This window comes from Anser cygnoides, chromosome 1, assembly GCF_040182565.1.
Source record: "Anser cygnoides isolate HZ-2024a breed goose chromosome 1, Taihu_goose_T2T_genome, whole genome shotgun sequence".
NCBI lineage: Eukaryota > Metazoa > Chordata > Aves > Anseriformes > Anatidae > Anser > Anser cygnoides.
The window spans coordinates 72,703,889-72,723,323 of record NC_089873.1 but is presented as its reverse complement, the minus strand read 5'-3'; the positions used below and the strand labels follow the sequence as shown (position 1 = coordinate 72,723,323).

General features: G+C 43.7%; 2 protein-coding genes across 2 annotated transcripts in view; one reads left to right on the top strand and one right to left on the bottom strand.

Annotated features, from left to right (window-relative positions):
• Positions 1-2,514: 2,514 nt before the first annotated feature.
• LOC106029439 (polycystin family receptor for egg jelly) lies at positions 2,515-9,466 on the bottom strand. Its single transcript, XM_066990286.1, has one exon. The coding sequence runs from the start codon at positions 9,464-9,466 to the stop codon at positions 2,600-2,602; it is 6,867 nt and encodes a 2,288-aa protein (XP_066846387.1). The 3' UTR covers positions 2,515-2,599.
• The window catches only part of LOC136789683 (tetratricopeptide repeat protein 38-like), a 22,377-nt gene continuing 12,406 nt past the window's right edge, over positions 9,465-19,435 (top strand). Inside the window, exons 1-7 of the mRNA XM_066990315.1 lie at positions 9,465-9,890; positions 11,070-11,147; positions 11,767-11,848; positions 12,209-12,380; positions 14,350-14,523; positions 16,781-16,856; positions 17,978-18,097. Of these exons, the coding sequence (XP_066846416.1) occupies positions 9,465-9,890; positions 11,070-11,147; positions 11,767-11,848; positions 12,209-12,380; positions 14,350-14,523; positions 16,781-16,856; positions 17,978-18,097 (1,128 nt within the window). The remainder of the gene's footprint in view (positions 9,891-11,069; positions 11,148-11,766; positions 11,849-12,208; positions 12,381-14,349; positions 14,524-16,780; positions 16,857-17,977; positions 18,098-19,435) is intronic.

Below are 19,435 nucleotides of genomic sequence, written 5' to 3'. Positions count from 1 at the left end.
CTGAGAGAGGGCCATGTGCGGATCTCAATATTTGCTCACTTTCCCACTGGCATTTTCACCAGGCTCCAAAGGTTATCTTGTTGGGTAGCAATGTTATTACTGAAATTGCTCTTTAACATCATGTTCTTCAAAGTGGCCAAGAATGAACAATCTCCAATGCACTTGAGGTACCTGAGATCCATTATAAAAGGAACTTATAAAAGGAATTTTTGGTGACCTGGCATCTGGAAAAGATTATCGTTGCCCTATTTAAACTTTCCCAGAGGGAACCTTCTCCTCGTGCCTTGGCCCAGAAGGACTCTGCAGAAGAAGGGGGCAACTTTCTGAAAGGAAGCAAGCCAGTAGGCCTCACCTCCAGGCTCTTTCACAAGAGACCACACTTAGATCTTGGTTGGCAGTGAGTCTACCTCTCGTGGGCATTAGTTCTAGCCATAATTGGGGTATCATCATTTTTCATTGTCCTATACGGTTTGTCTTACGGCTACCAGACATCAATCGAGTGGCTGTTTGGATCAGCAACCTCCTTTTTCAAGAGTGTTCTTCTTTCATATCCTAAAACCTTTTCTGTCTCAGCTATGAGAGCGATTCATCCAAAATGTTGTCCAAAATGCTGTGAAAACATTACGTGGTTAAGTCAGAAAAATTATTCCAAGATTAAGCTGGGTAAGGAAATGCTGAATGTAGATGAGATGAGGGAGAAGCACGTTAGGCTTGCCCAAATCTGAGACATCAAGCAGCGTAAGCCTTGAGAAGCTGGTGAAATTGCAAAGATGCTGGGAAGAGCAAAAATGAAAGTCAGGGCTTTTGTTTTCAAACAAATTTCATCAGCCACCTTGTCTTTTTAGCTCTGCTATTAATTTTTGCCTGTTCCACTGAGAAAACCAACAGTGTTCATTACAACCCACTTATTCAGAACCAGTTCTCTGAACCAGACCTGCCCCTGGCCAGAGCTGATCCAGTGAGCGATGTTGGTTGTGCATCTGTGGGAGCAGATTTAATAAAGGGAAAAAACTGCTGCAAAACAGCAGCTGGGAGGGAGGAGTGAGAAGCAGCTGTGCAGACCCCAAGGTCAGTGCAGAAGGAGGGCAGGATGTGCTTCAGGTGCCAGAGCAGAATTTCTCCTGCAGCCTGTGGAGAGGTCCCTGGTGGAGCAGGCTCTTCCCCTGCAGCCCATGGGTCCCATGGCAGAGCAGATCTACACGCTGCAGCCCATGGAGGAGCCCCCGGTGGAGCAGGTGGATGTGGCCTGGAGGAGGCTGCGGCCCATGGAGACCTTTTCAGTCTCCAAGGTTCAGAAACAATTATTTTATCATCTGCCAAACAGATGATTTTTATGCTTGCGGACCTTGATCCACAAAGTTAGTGAAAGAGATAGACAAGAACAAGCTGCTCAACTCCCCTTTGCCCAAGGCTGGTGCTTATCAGTGATGCTGACAAGTCCGGCTGTTCTCCCCAATCAGGAAGGTGTGTTCACAGACTTTGTGATTTCTCTCACGCGGTCAGCTGCCTCCTTGAAGAAATCAAGGTGGTGCATCGCTGGCCATAGAACAAGCCTGGCTATCTATGCTGTGATCCTTCTGTATTCAAAGTAAACTGTGTGGAAAATTCCCCAGTCTTATGAATAAGAATTTTTTTCTAAGTGTACCAGCAAGGTTCTTTTTGTTTTTTCTGCCTGCATATGGCAAGATCAATTTTCAAAACCACTCGTTTTTGTTTTTTTGTTGTTGTTGTTGTTGTTGTTGTTTTCTTGTTGTTTCGTTTTGTTTTCTCAGTTAAATAATGTACCAATAGTTTGTAAAAACCCAAAGGGTAGTACCAAGGAAGCTGCATGAGTAGGTAGTTTTGTCAGTGCTTTTGATGGTAAGCCCACTTTTTCTAACAAAATGCAGGCCTACATTTAGATAATAGTACTAATAAATAAATAATATATAGTAAGGAGGAAGCGAGTCTTTGTTATAGGTGGTCCCACAGGGATCAACTGTATCACCAGCAGAGGGTGAAGTGTGTCGTTGCAGTTGCATTTTGTAAAGTATACTTCTGCGGATATAAGGAGCATCTGACTGGTAGTTTTCCACTCCTTTCCTGTGTGTTTTGTTTTTGATGAGAGCAAAGCAAGTTCTCCATCTTGCCTGTAGCAGTTTACCTTGGTTAGTCTTCATCTACAGATTGTAATATACTGACTGGTATGGGGATAGAGTTTTAAAATACACAATTCTACTAAAAGAAAAAAAAAATGAGGCTCTATAAAATGGTATTCTGCAGCCAAATGTTAATGCCCAGAAGTTAGATGTTAACGAAGCCATCTGCCTGCAAATACAAATGCAGCGATATGAATAATTTTAATTGTCAGGTCATACCATGTTAAATTCTCAGCACAATTTCTCTCAGCTGAGAAACTCTAAGCACAATCAGTAGCAAGGGGTTGAATGTTAAAACATACAAAAAAAAGATATGAAAATAAAATAATAATAATAATTTATTATGAAAATAATATTATGAAAATAAAAGTATTTATGAACATTTATTTGAAACATAAGTGTAACAGTAAACATAAGTATTACAGAGTACAGTTGACCTGGAATATGAAATCTTGCATTGTTCATATGACAAGATAAACCATTTTTTTTCCTTTTATTTTTCTGTTCTTGAGGCCTAAATGTTGCTGACATCTCTTCTGAGGCTGGCCATAGAGCACGCTGTGAAAAAGATTGGGTTCACTTGCTTTGGCTGTTCTACAGATCAGATAACACAGTATCTTTCTAAGCATTTGTAATACAAAAGCAACTGCTTGGGCTTCATCAGATGGTTCTTCATATACAGGTTGTTTCATATCTCTGTAGGTAGATATAATAACAGCTTGGAAAAGATTGATAAAAAGACAGATCATCACGAACATGAAAGAGGCTAGGAACAGACCACCCAGCAACCTGTTGGAATAAAAGTCAGTATCTCTGAAAGCTAAAACACTGTAAGAGAATATAGTCTGAGCTGAGCGAATCATACTATTGTAATTGTCATCATGCTGGCCAAACACAAGGTAGCCAAAGGCCATAAATACAAAGAGGTACACCACCAATACAAGAGCCATAGAGAAGATTACAGGAAGAGCTGTCATGATTGATCGCTGTGCCAGGTGCACATCATAAAAGAATTGAGAATATTTTAGAGTTCTCAAAACTACAAGAAATGCCAAGAAGCCCATAGTAATCCTTAAAATCTGATCTAAATGACAAACTGCATGAAAAGGAATGAAATCATTTGGGTGAAGTAAGTAGAACTTCACTATATCAGCTCCCATCTTAAACTTTAGGACCCTTAAAAGAACAAAAAGGAGGAATGTTGATACTAAGCCAAAATTAATTAAGTTAGAAGGGGTTTTAGTATTTTTTTTCCCTCGCACAATGATGTAAAGGCCATCTCCAATGTAAATGAACAGAAAGGCAACAAAAACAACAAAAAGCAGTTGTTGACCTTTTGTTTGCTGATGAAAAATGGGGAGTGCAAAAGAGCGTACTGACAAACTTGGTTTTATGATCCCCAGGTGCGAAAGTTCAAATATGACTGAGATACTGCAGAAGAGCTGCACATCGGAGTTAAATGTAGTTAGTTCAATGATCAGAGCCCACGTATCTTCATCGATCCAATGACTCTTTTGCAGCAAATCCAGCCTTGTTGTTGAATTATGTCTTCCTTCTTCGGGGAAAAAGTAAAAGGTGTAACCTCCGGATTTGTATGTGTGCAAATTGCCAAATGAGTAATAACTCCACGGAGTCCTGTTTGGCTGGTAAGTAAACCCAAGCCGACTGCTGGCATCCTTGGAAACAGACTGGTTGGAAATCTTTGACCAACTGCCAGCATAGTCACCTTTCTCTTCAGTGTCCCTGCCGTATTTGTGAAGACAGTGGCTTTCGCTGATCACAAATTTATTTACAAAGCTGTGAGGATGGAAACATTTTTTCTCAGTCTGTTTAGCCCGTATTTGCCTCATCCTAGGCAAACCAATAATTTTGGACCAGCTCTCAGGAAGGAAGGAAGGCTGAACGTTGTTGTGGATCAAGGGCAAGAAGATATCATCCATCCACGTGTAAATATCTTCTATCTTGTCCACAGGGGAGAGTCTGGGAGAGAACTGGTTCTGAATAAATTGGTTGTAGTGAAAAACGTTGGTGTTCTCACTGGAATAGGCAAAATGTAATACCAGAGCTAAAAAGACAAGGTGGCTAATGAAATCTCGTATGAAAATGAAAGCCTTGGCTTTAATTTTTGCCCTTTTCAGCATCTTTGCAATTTCATCAGCTTCTAAAGGCTTATACTGCTTGGTGCCTCTGATTTGGGCAAGTTTAAAGCGCTTCTCCCTCATCTCATCTTCACTCAGTGTTTCCTTGTCCAGCTTAATCTCAGAATGATTTTCCTGAGTTAACCATGGAATGTTTTCACAGCATTTAGGACGAAGTGTATTCAAAGCTGAGTAACAAACGATTTTTAGGACAGAAAGGAAAAACACATTCTGAATAAAGGAGGCTGCTGATGCCAAAAACCACTCCATTGAAGTCTGGTAGCCGTAAGACAAACCATACAGTACAATGAAAAATGACGATACACCAGTTACAGCTATAACCAATGCCCACGAGAGGTAGACGCACCACCAACAAAAAACCACCTGTGGTGTCTTGCGAAAGGGCCTGGAGGTGACATTTAGCGGCTTGATTTCTTTCAAAAAGTTGCCCCCTTCTTCTGCAGAGTTTTTATTGAAACTGGAATTGGATGGTGGCCCTCTCTGCAAGGCCTGAGCCTTTGGAGGGGAATTCTTTTTGGCCGTCTGCTCCTCAGCTCCAGTTGCATTTGCATCTCTTTCAGAAACGGGGGAGTTGCTCCAGTTCTGGGGAGCTCGTTGGTTGCTCGTCCTTTGGTGAGGCAGCGGGCCCTGTGCATTGCTGGGACCAGGAAAGTTCTCCAGGGTATTATTATTCCTGGATTGTGCTGAAGTTTCTGAGAGGTACCATTTTTGCAAAGGTTCCTTCCAGTTTTTAAGCCTTCCAGAAAGGAGGGGTGGACTTCTGGTTGGGTCTTTCTGGGAATACTTAAATAAGGCAATGATAACCATCTCCACAGGCATCGTAACCAAAGCACATTCAATTCCTACTATTATCGATCTCAAGTACCTCAAGTGTATTGGAGATTGTTCTTCCTTGTCAGCATTAAAGAACATAATGTTAACGAGCAGCTTTAATAACAACATTGTTAAACATGAAGATAACCTTTGGAGCCTGGTGAAATTGCCATTAAGAACACGGGCAAAAATCGAGAGCCACAGATGGCCCTCTGTCAGACTATGGGAGAGATGGATCAAAAAGTAGTCCTTTCTGGGTAGGAGATCTTTGGGGTTTGTGACAAAAAATGTCCTTTCCAGTAAGCCATCTCCCTTGTCGAGAGAAAGCCACTTCCTGCACATAAAGAACCAGGTCTTCCGAGTGGACGTGTTTTCAACTTTGGCTCTGCTTAAGAACCATCCAGGAGATGGGCCTCTGTTATTGTGCCAGACCCTGAAGGCACAGATGTCTCCTAAGCGTTCCCCGGTAGTCAAGAGAAAGCAGTCAGTGCTTCCTTGACGGAAAGAAGGAACCTGTGGGTGCTGTAAGCAGTGGACATCGCTTGTGCCGTTCTGACCGATAAGCTGGAGAAAAACGTCAGCTTTGGTTCCAGCTCCCCAGCGACTGCCTGTGTATAAGGTGACCAAAAAGCTCTCTTTGTCCGAGGGGTCGTTGTCAGGCAGAACTATAATCTTGTCTTTGCTGGCCCTGTCAGCCCTGTCTTTTTGCATGGCCCAGATGGACAAGAGCAAGTAGACTGCAAGAACGAAGAGCACCGTTAAAAGTGTCACAGGATTTTTAGGGATGTCTGCTATGAGCATTTTCTCCAGGTCCACAGTGTTGGGAGTAACTATTACTTTGGCTGCCAGGAACCTGATGTCAAATGTGGATGTATTTGAGGCCACATGAACTGACAGGCTTCTGTGACTCTGCTTCATCTTGCAGATGCAGTGTACCCTCTGCCAGTCAGTCAAGGGGCCAAGCCTGCACAGGTCTTCCCTCCACTGATTTTGAACTCCACCCAGAAACAAGCACTGGTCACTGAAAATGTTGATGCTCACCAGCCCCGTGGTTGGATACCTTGCAAGGTAGGGCGTCAGCAAGACAATAGAGATGTTCTGACTCTCGGCACTACTTCCTTGAGCTGCAGCTTTCAGCAGTGACTCTGGGAGACAGATAACATAAGGAGCCTTGATGTTACAGTCTGCATTAGCCGTCTTGGTTTTGCTTGCAACCGTCGGCATATCGGGAAAAGAATCAAAAGAGGCTATGGGAAAAGCTTGAGTGATGTTTGTGTTTGTAAACACTACCACCTGGAAGGTCACTTTTAATTTTGTCAGGATTTGGACGTATATAATCTTGGTATTTCTGTTCACTTCAAGACTAAATCCTCCAGTAGTGTAGGTTTCTGTTCTATCAGGTCCCACTGCTAATGGAAAAGTTGATGATTCAGTATCCTTCCTTGCAATAAGAATGTCCGCTTCTTCAGGCAGGATCCCTTGCAGATCTCCATTAGCCTTGGTCTCTGCCATCTTGAAGCCCAAGACGGTTGTTGCAATTTCTGATGTGTAACCTAGCCATGGGAAAGGATTCTCATCAAACTCAAAAACTGCAGTGGAAATGACAGTGTTGCGGGGCAGACTTGAATTCTGTCCTTTTTGCAGTGTTGGATAGAAACAATTCCTGCAGGTTTCTGTGGCTGAGAACACATTGGTGACATTCCAGTTTTCATCCTTCTTCAAAGTGATGTTCCAGTTTTTCGTTTCCATGACAGTGTCTGTCTCTCCGGGGACTTTGCCCTGGAAAACTATCTCTGTTAAGTTTTCCATGATGGAGAAGACTTGCATGACTCCACCAACATTGACATTCCTGCGAGGCAGAAGAGCAGCCCTCAGGATGTTGGACAAGCACCTTAGTATTCCGCTGGTCTGAATTTCTGTTTGTTCAGACCAGTGGCTCTCATTCCTCTGTATTTTCAGCACTCTCGTTACTTCGGTCAGTTTTGTAATGGCAATCTCTTGTGAACGAATGTTCACTTCCTCCGGTTCCTCTGTGACTTGAAAAAGGGAGGCAACTACTTGGTTGATTTCCATCATGCTCTCAACCGAAATATTTAGAGCTGTTTTAATCAGGCTTTCCCGAAACTGAGCCTTGGGTATCTGGATTGTTGGTGCAGCTTTAATATAGTTGAGGACTGAGGCTGCAAGATAAGCCAAATAACCAGCATTAAAATAGTCTCCGGTCTGGAGATAAGCTGTCATGGGTGCGCTTAAACCGCTCACTGAGGCAAGCATTTCATGAAAGATGACAGCTAGTGGTCGACTCTTCACAGGGTTCTCCACTCGGATATATAAGCTCACTTGGGTAAATGCCCCAAGAGAATCACTGACTTGAACATACAGGGTCAAAGTAGACTTCCGAGAGGGCATGCCAACCGGCAGGAAAGATGGAGGAGTTCTAGGCTGATAGCCAATGTACAGAATGGTGCCAAAAGTGTTTTTCTCCACTGAGCTTATTTTGGCGGTCTGGGATACATCAGAAGCTACTATTACTTTATATGTCAGAGGTAAGTTGCTGTCGGAAAATCCATTGCACTGGACAACAAATTTAGTCCGAAAGGCTGTACCCCGGTGTGGGCTGATGCTGCACTTTCCAGCCCTGGGAGGAGAATTCACTCTGAATGCATATCTGTAGAGTGCTGACCCACCGCCCCGAGTGGTCACTTTTAAGAGCAGCGTGTATGACTGATGTGCAGTATTTGTAAAGGTCAGAGCATGTATAGAGAGGTAAGGACCAGACCTGCCCGTTGAAGTCCTGGAAGACCAGTCAAAGCGGATTTCGGTAGAGTTTTCCAAACAAAGGGACCAGAGGTAGACTGGCTGGCTCTTTGTTGGACAGTTTAGGCATTTTCCCAACAATGTAAACCTCTCCGTCGGAATGACAGTGCTGCCACAGTTCTCAAGGCATGCCACGGCCAGAAGAGGAGGGGAGCCAGGCTTCACGTCTACGGTCTGCTTGGCATAGCTCTTTCTACTGTCCTTCTGAATGACCAGAAGGAAGTGGTATGCAGCGTTTCCTGAGAGGAATTCTGGTGGCACTGCTTGAATGGAACCCGTAGGTGTTGGCCATTTCAAGTCCCTCTGGGAGTGATGACATTTCTGTCCTGCGCTAACTTTCATGGTCTCATAGTCCGACACCTTTTTAGTGCAGTACCAAGTAAACATGATTCCCTCGAGCACCTCCTGCGAATCGGGGTCGTAGGACGCGGAGCCATCAAGAGTCCAACGATCCGAGAAACCCACCGTCCGGTACGTGCCTCCAGCGATATTTGCCACTAGATCACTTCTCTCGATCTGAAGGAAAACTCTGTCCGTGCGACTGAAATATCTTTTAGTCCCAAGCACATACACTGTAGCAGTAAAATAAACCTGATACGTGCCGTAATTCAGAGTACAACCGGGGACAGTTAGCTGTACCGTGTCTGCACCGTGCAGGAAGGACACATTTAAAGGTTTGTCCCAGTCTGGATTCGTTTTCATGTCCGGAACAGCATAGAATATCCACTGCGGCTTTATAGACAAGCTGAGGCTGCAGTCTACTAGCACTCTGGCATACAGGTAGAAAGTCATGCCCCTTTTCTGATGTATGACAGACATGTGAAGAGGCTTTTGAATTATGACAGAGTTTAGCTTACAGGCTGCTGCCTGTCGAAGCACCGCCATTTCCATTGTTCTCGGGGTGCTATCACTGACCGCGAGCCTGAAGAGAGCTGGCACGAGTCCCCTCGGGGTGCCGCTCCCTTCTGCCACAAGTCCTGCGTCTTCTTCTGGGTGGAAGGGTGGTGCAGAGCGACGAACCAACCGTGGGGCACCTCCTCTGTGATTGCTGCACATGCCTGTGCTGTTGAGGACAGCACGTCTTGACAGCATCACGACACTGATGTTGCGGTGAAGACACGTGGGTGCCGAGCACAAACTGGACGAGCACTGCACCGTGACGAGGCCAGAGGCTGCGGGCAGAGGAACGTGTCCAGGCCTCGGGAGGCCTGTGTGTAGCGTGACCTGCCCTGCCCAGCCAGAGGTGCTCGTCGCTCGGGCTGAGTTGAGGTACCAGAGGCAGTGTGGTGGGGCTGGCGGCTGCATCCCTCCCTTCTCGGCCTTGGGTCCCGCTCCTGGGGCCGGCTGGTAGCGCAGTGTCACAGTGCCGCTCCCCGGGCATGCAACGCAGCCCTGAGTGTCATGCCCTCGGGAGACGTGTACGTGAGGGCCCGGGCAGGTGAGCAGCAGCGGTGGTGGCTGCAGGCGGGGAGCAGGGGCTAGCAGGGCTTGGAGAAACAAGCCGAGCAGCGGAAGGAGGAGAGCAGGGTGCAGAGGCATGGCGGCAGCGCCCCGAGGGCCCCGGGGAGCACCGGCACTGCGGTCGGCAGGGCGGGAGCCAGCCGAAAAGCCCCAGCCGCCGGCGGGGTCTAACGGCCACAGCTCGGAACCCGCTCCGCGGAGCCCGGCCCCTGCCCCCCGGCCCCGGCGGCAGGGCAAGAAAGCCGCCGGGCTGCAGAGGCGCCCCGGGGCGGCCGGGCCCAGCGTGGCCGACAGGAGCAGTGCGCCCCAGCGGCGGTCCCGGGGGCTCGGCAGGGAGCGGCGCCGGCGGGCTGAGATGCCCCAACCCGGCCCCGCCGCCGCCTCTGGCGTCCCCGCCCTCCCCGGCCGCAGCCCCTCCTCCTGCGGGCCGGGAGCTGCCGAGTCGCGAGGGCCGGGTCCGAGGAGCAGCGGCGGAGCGATGGCGCCGCTGAGGGACTGCAAGGTCCGGCGGGGCGGAGGGGAGGGGAGCGGCGCGACCAGGGGCCGGGCCGGGCCGGGCCGGGCCGGGCCGGGCCGGGCCGGAGGAGCCCCGGGGGTGCTGAGAGCCCACGGGGCAGCGTGGCCGGAGCCGGGGCCGGGGCCGGGGCTGGGGGAGAAAAGCAAAAAGCTCCTCTGGGTGCCGCAGGTTCTGCAGAGCACTGCGAAACGGCCGCACGGAACCAGAGGAATAAAGGGGATTGATCGCTCACAGCCGGTTGGCATGGCAGCAGAGACGCCGCTAGAAGGGAAAAGTCAGCAGGAAAGCAGCAGCAAGGGCAAGGCTTTGGTCTGGCCCAAAAGAGGAAAGGCAAAGCAGGAAAAGGAGTGGAGGCAATTGCACTTTCCTTCAGGAAGCCTGCCAGCAGACAGTCTGTTCTGGGTTTAGGGAGGAGGATGAGGGGAAATGAGCGCAGGAAACAGCAGAGCCAGCATGTGTGAAAAAGGAAGGTGATGGCTGCTTTACAAGCTCTTCGTCTACCTTGTACCTACTCGGCTCTCCTGGGTTTCATTCAGTCACAGATTCGTAGTCTCCCAGGCTTGTAAGGTGGACACTCAAGTACTAGAAGTGTTGGGATGTGAGCCTTTAAACCAATCAGTGAGAAAAGAAAGCGTTTGAGTACTGTTGGAAAAGATGTCTTTGCGAGGCTCTCTAAAAGTTTTGACAACTACAGTATTAGTTAGGTGAGTAAGTTGGGAAGGGAAGCCCCTAAGGTAGTGAGGTGACAAATGTGGTGGTTGTGTGGCCATCCTGTTTGGGAAAAGGCAGTATTGCTTTTGTATATAGAAACCTGGGGTCTTCCTTTCCCGTGTCACTGTTTCATACAAGGTGTATCTTCAGCAGAGGAACCAGCCCAAGTTTGTCTGCAGGGAGTTAAGTGTAGTCCTCACCTTGTAAGGTATAAATTGTAGAATTTGAAAGGCTGTATAATTTTTGGTTCTTTATCCCCACTGCTAACCCAACAAATTGAGATGTATGTACAGGTGCACAAAAAGTGTCTGCATCTGCTAACATTGTTCTCACAGCTTTTTCCTGTTTTGAAAAAAAAAATAAACAGTTGAAAAACATCAGAACATCACCACTTTTTAAAGTCTGTCATCTCAGTGTGTGAAATCCTTCATTTCTCATCTGTTTGTTGTGCAGGCCTGGCAGGATGCTGGACTTGGCCTGTCCACTGCTAGCAATGAAGCCTGTAAACTCTTTGATGCAGTGCTCACCCAGGTATGACGAAAAATGGGGTCTGAAGGGACTTGTGCATAAAACAGTCTTTGGTGTAGCTGATTTTTACATTCCTTAACAGCTGAAAGATTAGACAGAAGCTGTACTGAGTTTTGTTTCTTGAGGAAGGCATGATTAGGCAATCACAGTGTGTGTGTGTTTGTGTTCATGTATCTGCATTGGTTCTTTCCAGTAGCATGTGTGTTGGTTAGCTACTGGCTGTCAAGTCTGACAGGTAAGCTGTGGTCTCAGAAATGTTATGTTCTCACACGTGTTCTTCAAATCGGGCTGAATTCAGCCATTAGCAGTCAGCAGAAAACCCTCATAGCAGAGAGTGATGCCAAACACTGTAGCTGTGGGAGGGTAGTGTGCTCATCCCACTGGACCCTGGAGAATCAAACACTTGACATAAGCTGCACAGAGAACAAAGGCTGTTAATTCTGCTGGTGGCCAGGCTACCTTAAAGAAAGCAGCTTCTGTGTTTTCTAACTGAGCTAATTGTATTTGAATGTAAAGGTTCTCTGCTATCATTTGTCTTGCTTCTGACTTTCACGTGGCTGGGAGAAGGAGAAGATGCCCAATGTCATTGGGGATTCCTTGACACAGTCTCTGTCTTTTACAGTATGCAACCTGGGCCAATGATGAGGGTCTCGGGGGTATTGAGGGATGTCTCTCCAAGCTAAAAGCAGCAGATCCAAATTTTAGTAAGTATAATCTTTAATGGTTAGTATGGAAAGTGTTGCATAATTCCTTGCCTCTTTGTGTTAACCGTGCTTCATTTAGGCAAGTGGGAAGCAGTGGGTTGCAGAACTCTGTAAAGATTCTTTATAGTCAAGAGCAGGCTGGGATGATGTGTTTGGTTTTGTGTTTTTCTTTTCATTTGAAGTCTTCTTAAATGCTTATCATGAAAGGCCTAGAAAACTTCAGGCTTATAAGCCTTTCTGTCCCCTGTCACTACAGATCAGTCCCATTTTAAAACAAAACAAAACTGTGTTAATGCTTATGTAGAGATGAGTTTCCTACAGTTCTGTATGGCTCAAGTTGTAATGGGCTGGTTTCTCTAGCAATGGGACATGTCATCGCTAATGGTTTGGAGTTGATTGGTACTGGAAGTTCAGTGCGGCTCAACAAAGAGCTGGACAGTGCAATGAGAACAATGATGACACTGTCAAAATCCCAGCCTCTGAGTGAGCGGGAGAAGCTTCACGTATCAGCGCTGGACATGTTTGCCCATGGGTAAGTGTCTAGACCTATGGGGAAGGGGACAGGAGCTGGTTTTGTCATTCAGAATCTCCTTGCTGTTGCTGTGTACCGCCTTAGCACATGTCCCGCTTGCTCTTCTGTTGTCGCTTTCCTCACATGTAAAGGACTGGGAAGAGTTTTAGCTACCACAGGTAGAGGTGATGCTGGGGAGTGGTGTTGCCTAGCTGTCTAGCTAGACAACTAGCGAAGGATCAATGTGCAATGTTGGTGGCTGTGCTGAAATTTATCTCCCCAACCTGTATCACCATGACTAGTTTGCCATCAGAACCGTAGGAGGAAAAGTGCTGTATGGCCTCTCTTAAAGCATGAAGCACTCCTTGTTTTAAATCTGTCTTAGATCTGTCAGTGGAGTAAATGGTTTAGAACTAAGATACTTAATATTTAAGTACTCTGATGTCCAGTATAATATAATACAGACTTGGACCCACAGAAGCAAAGTCTATAACAGACCTTTCTTCTCCTCTCTGTTGTCTTCCTATGTCAAAAAAGATTTCCTCTGAAAAATGGGATATGGCAGTGTCAGAAGTGCTGTAAAGACTTACTGTTCCATTGAATATGATGAATTTATTTGCACTGTAGAAAGTATTGGCTAATCATTCACTTGCATTATTCGTCAAACAAACAGGTGAACATGGGTTTACCTCATGTATTTTGTAGCAAAGGTAAAGAGGAAGCTACCGAAGCCGTTACTATGGGATCAATTCCCACTAGAGGAGAGGGAAGATATCTGTGTGCATGTGAAGCTAGATTAATTATTGAGTCATAGAATCATTTAGGTTGGAAAAGATGTTCAAAATCATCAAGTCCGACCGTCAGCCTGACCTGCCAAGTCCCATCACTAAGCCAGGTCCTTTAGTGAGACATCCACAGGTTTCTTAAATACCTCCGGGGATGGGGACTCCAGCACTTCCCTAGGCAAGCTGTTCCAATGGTTGACCACCCTCTGTGTGAATAAATTCTTCCTAGTATCCAAACTAAACATCTTGAGACCATTTGCACAAATTTGTTGCACATTGCACAACTTGAGACGATTTTGTTGAGTTCTATCGCTTGTTACCTGAGAAAAGAGACCAACTTCCTCCTTGCTGCAGCCTCCTTTCAGGTAATTGTAGAGAGCCAAGACTCCTCCCCTCCTCCTTCTTTTCTCCAGACTAAATAGCCCCAGTTCCCTCAGTCACTGCTCATAAATCTGTTCTCATCCCTTCAGCAGCTTCGTTCTCCTCTGCACACACTCCATCAACTCAGTATACTTCTTGAAGTGGGCGGGTCCAAACCTGAAAACAGTACTCAAGGTGTGGTGTCACCAGTGCCAAGTACAAAGGGACAATTACTCCTCTAGTGTTTCTGGCCACGCTGTTCCTGATGGAAGCCAAGTTGCCATTGGCCTTGTTGGCCACCTGGGCACATTGCTGGCTCATGTTTAGCCAGCTGTCAACCAGCACCCCTAGTTCCTTTCCTGATGAACAACTTTCCAGCCACTCTTCCCCAAGCCTATCCCACTGCATGGGGTTGTTACAACCCAAGTGCAGCACCTGGCATTTAGCTTTGTTGCATGTCATACAGTTGGGCTCAGCACATTGATTTGGCCTACCCAGATCACTCTACAGAGCCTTCCTACCCTCAAGCAGATAACAGCAGGACTCTGTTCAACACCATAGGAAAATCTTTAGATTTATGGTTGAGCTTCTGTTTTTTTCTGTGCAGTTTACAGCTTGTTTTTTTAACACAAGAATATTTATTTTATATTATTTCCCAGAAAGTACTCAGTGAAGATAATGTCATTGTTTCTTACAGAAGAAACATCCTTAAATTCCTTCAAGAAAAAAAAAAAGTCTTTTGATGTTGAATTTTCTCTTTTTCAGAATAGCATGAGTTTAGAACTAACCGTAGAGTCGGGTTTGTGTGCCTTCTTTCAGCGTTCACAATATTTCTATATTTCTAGCCAGCTCCCCAAAGCTTGTGATCTATGGGAACAGATTCTGCAGAGCCATCCGACGGACTTGCTAGCCCTCAAATTTTCCCAGGACACTTATTTCTACCTGGGATATCATATACAAATGCGAGACTCTGTTGCACGGGTTTTTCCTTTCTGGACACCTGATGTTCCTCTAAGCAGGTAGGTCATGCTTCGTTTTAAAAAAAGGTCTTTATCTGGTGTAATGTATACATGCTTTGTCTTTTTAACTTCAAACACATCTGAAGGATAGGCTCTGTTGAACAAAGACGTAGAAAAGATCACAGGCTTGTAAGTGAAGTCAAGTGAATTATAGACACCTGGAACATCTCTCCTGTATCCCTGCTGATACTGTTAGTGATTTTTTGGTTTGTTTGTTTTAGAAGTGAGCTTTAGGTCAGTTAGTAATTTTTGCTAGCAAATGTGGCACATCATGTACCACATAGGATAGTTTTTGTTTGTTTATTTCTTATTTATTTTATTTAGTTAGTTAAGTCCTGAAAGTTTTGGTTTCCCAAGGTTAATTCGGGGTAATCTGAATCTACTGACAAGCAGTTAATTGATAAAAACAATTACTTGGGGATAATTTTTTTAATTATTTTTAAGACCTGTTAAATTACTTGAAAGCTGCTAACTTTATGTAAAAATCTGCATCAAATTATACATCAGCACATACATTTAACATTTAGAAATAGAATAGACCCTCCATAGTCAAACATAATTTTCTAAATATTCTGTGAATATTTATGTAGACCCATGCTCTGTATCTTGATATCCAGTACAATCTTTTCTCTTTTTCTCTTCTACAAGCTCTGTAAAGAATATAGACTGAATGTTAACATAATAATGAATCTAAGGCACCCCACAAAATGTCTCATTTTTCCAGCAGTGTTATCTCAATTTAGAAAAAAACAAAATACTTTGTTTCTCTTAACTACAGTATGCTGATGTCATTTGTTGGGGAAGTAAGACTCCTTAGCAGTTTTGACTGCATTTTTGTATTTTTTTCTGGACACAGTGTTACAGAAGTGCACTTGTTGTCCACTTAAATGTAAAGCAACAGGAAGTACCCATATATTAAACATTTCTTGAAGTATAGAAATCCGGCAGGTATCCCATGTCCTCAATCTGACAGGCATGTAGAGTTTCGTATGAATTGATACCTTGGCCAAAAAAAAAAATCAACCTTTATTCCTCTCAAACCATGAAATAAATCAGGTGCAATGTACCCCACATGTTTTAGTAGATTTTTTCTGCCTCCTGAGTTTAAAACCAAAACTCCAGCAGATACTTTGAGAAACAGAGATGTATCCTGTGGTGTTTTGCAATCTACAAATCTGCAAATACAATAGCAGTTAAATATTTCTTAAAATGACCGCATCGTGTACATGCACAGAAGCATATAACTTCCCTAATTTTCCTTTACATTGGGCTTTTATTGCTTAATGGGGATGCCTTGTGACATTAGAATGATGTTAACCAGTTTTAAAGAGCCACTTCACTTAAAGGCACTTACCTATAGTTCCGTCGGCACTGGAGAAAGTGCAGAAGACTACAGTCATATGCGTTGCCTTTGAGATATTCAGATAATTTTGGTGGCAGTATTTTCTTGCTTCTGACCATCTAATTTTGCATTTTTATGAATGTTACAGAGATCAGATTCTTCTCTGCAACTCTAAATTCCAGTTTATCCAAAGATGTAAATGTCAGCTCTCAAAACACTGGTGATGTGCATTTTGTTCCTGATTTCCATGCTGGTGTCTGTTGGTCTCTCATTTCCTATGAGAGCTAGCTTATTGTTCTGTATTCTGCAAGCTTGAACCCTTTGAATCCTACAATTAGGAGTGTGGCTTACCACCAGCAGCAGCAGCCTGGCAGTGAGTTTTTTCCATCTCCAGCCTGTTGGATTGGGAGAGCCAGAATAGCCACTTTATACAAACCAGAAAGTGTTTTGACACATTCCCACTCACCGTTTCTAACTGTAAATCTTAAGTCACTTGTGGGTGCTTTTTTTTTCCCCTGTTGGTAAAACTCAGTTTGCTTCAGAATGTGTTGAATTTGAAAAATGCTAATGGTGGTTTAGACTACCTACAGAAAAGTAGACATTGAGTCTAAATATTGTCTACATACTCTACAATTCAGAATCAAAAATGCAGTGTTCTCAGTTCCATGTGATGCTCTGGCTAACACAATAAATAGATTACACGTTTTTAGTATACATGTTGGGCACGAAGAAGAGTTGGTCTTTTGTTAAAGAGACACATTTAAAATAGATGGGATCTGAGCTCTTTGCATGGTTCAATATAAAGTGCATTGTAAGGACTGTTTTGAGTTAAATGTATGTTCTGGTATGTTTTTCAATCCTATCTTAAATCTAGTTCTAACTGGATGAAGCATTATTCGTTTCTCTTTTGCTTAGCTACGTTAAGGGCTACTATTCTTTTGGACTCATGGAAACAAACCTTTTTGATCGTGCTGAGAAGCTTGCCCTTGAGGTAAACGGCCTGTTATTGATGGTAAAACGTTTTAGAATTCTTAGTCATGCTCCTTATCTCTGGGTGATGTTTTGTGCAGATACTATAAACTGACTTCGTCATCCCAGTTGTTAAGAGAAGTAGCAAAGAGATAAAGTTTAGCATGGAAATTCTCACAATTTCACAAGGAACTGTTGATTAATATTCCTTAGAAAGATTCCTATATCTATGCCATACCATGGCAATTTCATCTTAACTGTATTTCCTTCATTTCCTTATAACCGTGCCATGTGAGATGGTATCAAAACAGCTGTCTAAAATCCATGTATATCCCATTTTCTGTTTCCCCCATGTATAATTGTCTGTTTACTCCTATTAAAGAATGTTAGATTGGCTTGATGTAGTTTGCTCTTGACAATCCACCCTGTTTGGGTTCCTCCTCCATTTTTTTTCCAGATGCATATTCATGGATTATTGAGCAATTAAGCCTACAATGTTCCTGGGGATCAAAATTACTTGGTGTGTTCCCTTTTTATGAAGACAGTAGTTATACCTGATTTTCTGCAGTCCTCAGGATTATCCCTGTCCTCCAGGAGTCTCAGATACAATTCATCTTTAATGGGTGTTTTTGCCAAGGTTCTGTTACATCAAGTGGCTGAAAATGACAAGAAAGACTAACCTTACAAAATGGCTAAAACTTACTGGAAAATGGAGTGAGAAAGAGTAAATTGCTCAATAGTCAGAGCTGGACATGTTCTTAAAGAAGGAATGATTACCTGCAAGAATGGTTACCTATGCTATGGTCTATATTATGCCTGTGTATGCAATTCTTTTATGGCTCATATTGATATATGCCTTTTAAATAAAACATCATTTGATAATCTTCATTAAAGCCTGCATTCTGAAGCTGTTCTGCATGTTCATCTCTGTGCAGTAGAAGTCAGGAAGTGAAGTCAGCCAATAAACATTTTCTTCCTTTCTGTCCAAATCAGTCTTCCAAGCTATGGTTAGTAGGAAAAGTGCAGGGATGTACTTAACGTGCAGCTAATAAATACGAGTCGCTTGCTTCTATATCAGCAATAATAAATATGTTTATTTGCAAGTTTGTAAGGTTCATCACATTTTCCCTTTTTCACTCACAGGCTTTGGCTATAGATCAGACAGATGCCTGGTCTGTTCATACTATAGCTCACATAAATGAAATGAAAGCAGAGGTGAAGAAAGGGTTAGCATTTATGAAGGAGACGGAAGCCAACTGGAAGGTAAACTTTCTCATAGCATCTCTGAAAAAAACTCCTAGGTCTTCTTTATCTCCTCCAGTCAAGTTCTGTGTTTCTTCATCTAGTTTATTCCTGTCCCCATACATGTTACAAGCAATGTAAATTTCCCAGATTACGAGAAAAATCACTTGTGGTGCTGTTATCTGTGCCAATTTTGAAGCATAAAAAAATTGTATATTATGAACGACACATACTTTGCACCACTTTAAGCCATCATAACTAGGACTGCTGAGATTACACAAATGCCAAACACATTGGTTGGCCATGTTTCACAAAAAGTCTGTCCTCTCACACTGACTTATTTTAGCTAGAAATATTGAAAAAAATACTGCTTTTCAACAAGTATGTAGTTTGTACACACACATGCCATAGTTTCTTTTTCCTAAGCAGATGGAACTGGCTAGATATTTTATATCTCATAAAGTCGTGGCCGTTGCTGGAAGATGAAATATTAGATATGAAAACTGATTTATTTATACTCGCATGTTTATAGAAGTAAAATGACCAGCGTTATTTTCATAAACTTTTTGCTTAGACTGAGACTGAACAACATGCGTCAGTTGAGGAATCTAGGTAAACTTCCGCAGGGGAACCAGCTGTGAGATAACACAGGCAAAGCAACATTTCAAAAAGCTCATGTATTTAATGAGTTTTTTGATTATTTTTTGTTTGTTTGTTTTTGTTTACTTCTAGATAGGGAAGGATGCTAGGTCAGCTGTAAAGAAAAGATAAATTATGCTTTTGTCTCTTTTCTAGTCTACTCAAGTTACTCATACATCCAACTTATTTGAGTATCTCTCAGTGGTATATTGAACAGTTGTCATGTAGTCCTTTGCTGTAAGTGGAGCTTAATTTTTATTTGTGTTGAACAGCATGTCGTTTCCTAATGATTAAGTGAAGAGCAGATAATAATATTCAGAGCATAAGGTTGTGGAGTTTGAAGTTGACAGAACCCCCAAGAGTTTGTTTTAGAGTCATCTCAGCTCACTGTTCCATGTCACCCAAAGAACAGTGCTGGACAGCGAGGCTAGAAGGATGGTTTTGCTTTTTTTTTTTTTTTTAAGTTAAATCATTGAGATGTCAAGCTTGGATATGAAGTCAACCTTCTCTTCAGGTTCATATCTTTGATGTCTTAGAAAGCATTCTGTCATTTGACATATTAGTTAATGAAACAGTGATACATGGGACTGACAGTTTGGGTGATACCTTTAAAACTACCAACAACCATTTCTGAAATCAGTCCCTGACTTTTTGAACCTGTTTGAACTCTGTTTCTTAAAATAGTTCCATGCCTCTGAGATTTCTACCCTTTATCCAAAT